General features: G+C 36.6%; 1 protein-coding gene across 2 annotated transcripts; it reads right to left on the bottom strand.

Annotated features, from left to right (window-relative positions):
• On the bottom strand, positions 1-2,765 carry LOC121798142 (cell wall protein DAN4-like). 2 transcript variants are annotated; one of them, XM_042197003.1, is made up of 6 exons: positions 2,511-2,765; positions 2,079-2,172; positions 1,765-1,882; positions 1,608-1,683; positions 572-1,489; positions 1-473 (listed from the first exon to the last, which is right to left on the bottom strand). In XM_042197003.1, exons 1-6 carry the CDS (start codon positions 2,514-2,516, stop codon positions 282-284), a joined length of 1,404 nt encoding a protein of 467 aa, XP_042052937.1. In that variant the 5' UTR covers positions 2,517-2,765; the 3' UTR covers positions 1-281. The 2 variants fall into 2 exon arrangements, with proteins under 2 accessions (XP_042052937.1, XP_042052946.1); XM_042197012.1 differs by having other exon boundaries at positions 572-1,486; positions 2,511-2,764.
• Positions 2,766-6,244: the final 3,479 nt, after the last annotated feature.

Below are 6,244 nucleotides of genomic sequence, written 5' to 3'. Positions count from 1 at the left end.
TCAACCACAAAAATCAAGATTCATATCTCAAATCTTAGACTATTATATATGCATTTGGATGCAACAGAATCAGGTGACATTAATTCTTTTCATTCTACATTAATTACAGACAGTTTTTAATCATAAACAAAGTAGTTCTCAACACTAGTATTGCTAAGGATCATCACAAAAAATAACATGTCCAAATGCAATAATATTATCACACCATAATCACCTTCTTCTTCACACCCCCACTCTAAAAATCACTCTTTTGGTTGATGATGAAAATGCAGCCTCTCCCATCAAGAAAAATACGAGTTAATGCAGTTGCTCGACTTGGAACTATCACTGCTTGACGTGACTGGAGATTCCGAGACGCCAAACGAGCTGCTTTGAGAAGAACTCGATTGATTGCCATTGGAAAAATAGGACAGAACTGTAGTTGTTGCTACTGGTTTTAAGCTTCCAGCAGCGTTAACACTTCGTCTGATGTCCTGCAAGGCGACAAGAATCGAATTCATAAACCTAGTATGCATCGAACGAACAAGAAATGACAACAAAACAGTTGCATTTTGGTGAAAGAATGCTTTACCATGTGCCTTATAGCCATATCTAGTGATTTCTTAGAGAGTGATCTTCCAAAACCCGAGTTCTCATGGGAGGATCTCTTGGGGTTTTCGAGAGAGATGTGTTCGTCTTGCTTAGGTGGAGCTAGTTTCCTTGAGTTCACGACTCGTTCCACCATTTTCGTCCCCATCAGAACAGGATTCACATCATCATCATCGCCATGTCTACCATATCCCCAGCTTCTTGATAGTGTCGCGCTTCCATTTCTATGAGCATTGCCATTTGTCGCCCGTGCTTTGGTAGGAGAGCATGATTTCTGCTTCGGTTTCCCTTTGGAAGGATACGAGAGAGAACTAGGCCTCCCTCTTGATGCAGATGCAGGCCTATTAGGCACAGATGTTTTTAAACTTTTTGAGGCATCATGAGACATGGAGAGCATCTCTGATGGATTTGAAGCCCTAGAGGAAGAGCCTCCACGTGTTGCAACTGGGTTTTTTGTGACTATGGAGCTTGTTTTTCCCCTTGAAGAAGTTCCCTCTGAAGGAGACTTGCTAGAAGTGGTTGATGTCATTGCTGGCTTGCGCATAGGTGCAGCAGAGACAGATCTAGCAGCTGGAGTGGAAGCACGATACGTGGATGCAGGCTTTGAGCTAGCTGTAGGGACAGTAGTTCTTGAGGTAGGAGTAGAAGATCGCGGTGAAACTCTTGAAGGAGTCGAGGTTCTCACTGGAGCAGCCACAGGCTTAGAAGATTTTGCTGCTGCAGCAGGTACACGAGACGTGGGTGTGGAGGCACGAGAAGGCTTCGACTTTGCAGCAGCCAATGTTGGTCGTCTAGTAGGCGTTGCTGCTCTAGAGGATGATGGTTTTCTGCCACCAGACGATAAAGGACTTCTATTTGCAGCAGGAGCCGAAGGGCCTAGATTGTTTGGTTTTGACATCTGCTGCAGAAAACAGTGCAAAAGCTTGAGCCTAAATTGAAAAAAGACCTCCATTCTCTCCACTATGTCACACTTCCAATTTTTACAAGTTGTTTCGACAATTGAATGTATATATACTTGCCTCCGAGCTCAGAGAAACGCATTCACCACTAGATGCATCAGCCTGATTTGCTGCTGCATCTTGCTGCGCGAGGAGCCTGAAACACGATCTTACATCAGACGATAACAACTCGAAATGAGATTGAGATAACCATGACACTATTCATGAGAGACTATACCAATCATGGTCATTATTGCTAGTCTCTAAATTGAGCAAGCTATCATCAGCCAAACTCAGAAAGGCCTCTTCTCCCAATCCATTCGATATCAACAAGCTATCCGGTTTTGGCTCCGCGCCTAAAATGAGATGAATCCATGGACCATGAGTACCAACAAACTCAAGCACCATAAGAGACACTAATCTAGTGACAGTTTAGAGTGAAATGACAAGAAAACTATTGCAATCAAACTCAATTATGAGAAATAAATATACAAATAAAAAACAAAAAAAAACAAAGGAAATTATGAGCAAAAGCAATTCTCTCCTTCTCACCATTCTTCATTCCCAAAAAAATAGCTAGATCTTCATCAACTTCCCTCATCACCATCCCTAGATCTCTGTTGTGTGGCCTAAACTGTACGGATGTCTGATTTCACCAAACAAATCAGTCAAAAATTTCAGGAAAAACATCCCAAAATTCTAAAATTTAGTGACTTCATACATACAGATACAACATTAGACAACAAAGAAAAATTTCAATAGATAAAAAAAGTTGAAATTTTGAGAAAAATGGAGATTTCCAGTTGCGTATTTCGTGAAATAGAATCAACATCTGAACCAATCAAAGATCCAAACACAGCCCATATAAAGTTTTGGTATCAAACTGAAAAAAGATTGAATCTTTATGATTGGAAGCCACTTTAAATGCTCCAAATCACACAACACAGAGATAAAGACAAGAGTAATAAATGGTGAAGAGCTTACTGCCATTGTTGCTGATGTAAATCAGACTGAAGGAGAAGATTGTTATTTAAGTTGAGGATTCTTGGTCTGTTTTTTGAGTTGCTGTGTGAGGGGAAACAGAAATGGAAGTAGTTCATAAATCGGAGGGTCGTTAGCTTGATTCCTTTGACAACTTAATATTTTAAGAAACACACTCATATGAGGATTTGAAATCGCATGATCTGTACACTGTTCATTTTTTTGTTTTTAAATATAGTAATAGTAGTGATTACTGATTGGTTTCCAAGAAGCAATTTATATTTTGAAAAATCAAGTGGAGGTCTTTTTGCTTTTGCAGATTTACAGCATTCAAAATCATTGCTATTTTGATTAGGGAGGTGGTGAGACATTGGTTCCATTATTCAACTTCAGCATCAAGATTCAACTTTTACTTTTATCTTCGTGTGCTTATCCTATAAAGTAAAATTAAGTGTTTTCTTAATTGTGAGATAAATAATTAGAGACATCAACGCTAGCGGGTTATTTAATGCTTTTAAAATGATTATATTTTGTATTAATTCCTTGTAAATGGCACATGTTTAATATGCAATTCATAAAGTAAGAAAAAAGATGATCAAAAATAAGAGAGAGCGAGAGTGAAAGATAATAGAAGTAGTGTCAGTGGTTTGTGGGATCCACGTTATTAGCGGTGTGTAATTATTTAAAAACTTTCCAAACTAATTTTGGGAGACAGCTTAAATAATAAAACTAGTCTATTTTTCGAGGACGAATGGGGTACTCCTTCCGTTCCATGTTAATAGAATCATTTTTCTATTTAAGGAAGTTCCGAGTTAATTGAGTCATTTTTATTTTTGGCAAAAAGTAACTCTCCCTCTTAATTTACTCTCTCTTACTTTTTTCACCATTCATTTAACTATTCTTAAACTCCGTGTCGAAAAGAAATGTCTCTATTAATAAGGAACGGATGGAGTATAACTTATTTGAATTGTTTATAATAGTATTATTTTACGAGAGAACTTTCAATTCACTTTTGTGATTCATCATAAAAAATTACATTAGTCTTTGGAAAATGACTTAATATTGTTAAAGCAATTTATACTGTTTAAAACTTTTTTTCACTTTTTAATTTATATTGCCGACACTTTTTTGCTAACTCATAAGTATTACCTTCATTCCTAAATATCCTCTCAGAATACATAGTGTGGGTAGTAGTTTTAATTTATAATCAATGTGTGAGGGAGAAAAAGATTATTGAAAATTAAAACCGACCATATAAAAGAGGGAAACTTATTATAAATAGATAGAAACATTTCGATAAACGATAAAAAACAAGGCTATTATAGCTATTTTTTATAATGAAGATGCTATATAAATGCAAAGAACTATCCATTCTCCCTCCTTCAAAATTAATCCTTATTCTTTTTATTTATATAAAAATAATGTGTTTTTATAATTTTAATTTTTTTAAAAAAAATTTATTGTTCGTTAATATAATACTATGTGAAATACTAAATATGAGCAAACAAACAAATTATATTGAAAAAATATTAAATTTATATTTTTTAAAAATATGCGAATAAAAGAACTATCTTGAGGTACATGAAATATTATTTATATGATTAATAATATAAAAAACGATCATACCATACAGTTAGGCTGATAATTCTGAATTATGAAAAACTATCAATTTGTTGTTGGTGGAATTGACTTTGCTACAGAGATAAACACTAGCAGGACGTAATACAACCCAATGAAGAATAAGATGTTACACAAAAATAAACTTAATTGAAAATACAACAACCGAAACTGTAAACTGTAAAGATGTGAGCCGAGTCGAGGAGTCCTCTTTCCGCAAGACGAGATACGCCCCGATAGTGCTCTCGGATTGGTGTGTCGTCCTCAAAGATAAAACGGCTTCGTCTTGTTCGTTGCAGCACCGCAAACAGAACAAGCTCCGGCGAACTGGATGAGGGCGAGGGCAGAGCTCTGCCGGAAGACTATGCAGAGAGAGGGAGAGAGCTTGCAATGCTATGCTTGGTGTAGTGTGAGATATGCAATGCATGAAGTGTCAAGTCCACTCATTGGGTATTGATGGAGTCAACAACTATATTTTTTGTGTCAAGATGGTTTGACTGTAACCGCCGGAGGTTACAAGCCGTTATGGGAGTTGGAGATACATGATGCATCTGGACACGCTACACGACGGGGTCCATCGGGGGGACCTTTTGTCACCCGCTATGCGTCGGGGTCCATCGGGGGACCTTTTGTCACCCGCTATGCGTCGGGGTCCGTCATAGACCTTTTAGCACCCGTTGTGCGCAGTGGCGGATCCAGGATTTGTCACCTGGGGGTACGAGTCGTATGATAAATAATTACATAACACAAAAAAAATAGAAAATAGCGCTAAAATAATATTTGAAATATTATTCAATTTTGAACTCAATGTATTTTAAAATAAAATAAATCAAAAACTATACATAACATCTAATTTATTTTTCTACGAGCCTTCATTTCCTCAAAGCAATGGACTATATCATCATCAGAGACTTGTAGAAACATTTCTTTCTCAATGAAAGTCACCAAACAATCATTCAAAGGTTGATCACCAATTCTATTTCGTAACTTATTATTCACAAACATTAAATTAAAGAGAGGAATTTATCATTGTCAATTAAACCAACATTAAATTAAAGTTTTAACAACACAGCATCACTGTAGTAAAGCTCTTTAATACTCATAGAAATTGGATAAAGGTATTAAATATTTATATTAGGATGTGGAATTGGGAAACAAAATTTATCATGGCAAATCTTTAATATAATAGTCTTTCATAAAATCATGAAATAAACCTGGAGGCTCTGAGGCTGGATGGCTGGATCGAATGTTCTGCAGTTGACGGAACGTCGAGCGCGACACTGCTCCTGCAGCTGCTGATCACCGGATGGGAAGGTGGAGGATTGCTGGACTAGAGGCTTGGTCTGGCAATTGACGGATGGAGGTTTTTTATAGATTTTAATTAGGTTTAATTTTTTAATTTAAGTTTTGTCTCAAAGCTTATATTCTGATATTTTCTTAGATGAATCTTCCTTTAATATTCATAGCTATCTTTTGGAATTTTTTGTATAATACTCCATCCGTCTGTCCCATAGTAGATGTCACACTTTTCTTTTTAGTTTGTCCCACAAAAGATATCACATTTCCTCTTTTGGAAAAAGTTTCCTCTCACATCAATTATATTTTCTCTCACCACTTAACACACAAAATAACATCACCTAAAATCTCATGTCATCTCCCAAGTGTGACATCTACTATGGCTGGAGGGAGTACATTACTAATAAAATTCTATACATATAATAATAGTAGTAAAAAAAATTTGGGGGTACCACCGTCCCCCCTTGTTTTGAATTCCCTCCGCCACTGGTTGTGCATCTGGGTCCATCATGGACCTTTTGACACTCGCTATGCGTTAGGGTCCATCGTGGACCATTTGGGACCCGTTGTGCGTCGGGTCCATCGTGGACTCTACTGCCCATCTTAGTCCACTATAATTATTACACGTAATAATTCATCTTATTGCATACATGTTTAATAAGGTTCTCTCCACCAATGTAGGATAATTAACACTTTTAATTAATCCATTGGTTTTATCTCATAGCTCATTTATATCTCACAACTGTGACAAACGTTAATTCATAATTTCTCATTCACGGGAATCGATTAAAAAAATGAATATATTACAGCCATCTACTTCGAAA

This window comes from Salvia splendens, chromosome 1 (genome assembly GCF_004379255.2).
Source record: "Salvia splendens isolate huo1 chromosome 1, SspV2, whole genome shotgun sequence".
Classification (NCBI taxonomy): Eukaryota; Viridiplantae; Streptophyta; class Magnoliopsida; order Lamiales; family Lamiaceae; genus Salvia; species Salvia splendens.
Note: the sequence above shows the minus strand (reverse complement) of the source record. Positions and strands in the feature narration are given on the sequence as shown.

Bases quoted from the DNA above. Each gene is read 5' to 3' on its own strand.
- LOC121798142 (XM_042197003.1), bottom strand. The intron at 1,883-2,078 runs GTGAGAAGGAGA...ATCTCATTTTAG, and splicing joins TTTTTTGGGAATGAAGAATG to GCGCGGAGCCAAAACCGGAT. The intron at 1,490-1,607 runs GCAAGTATATAT...TGTTTTCTGCAG, and splicing joins GCGTTTCTCTGAGCTCGGAG to CAGATGTCAAAACCAAACAA.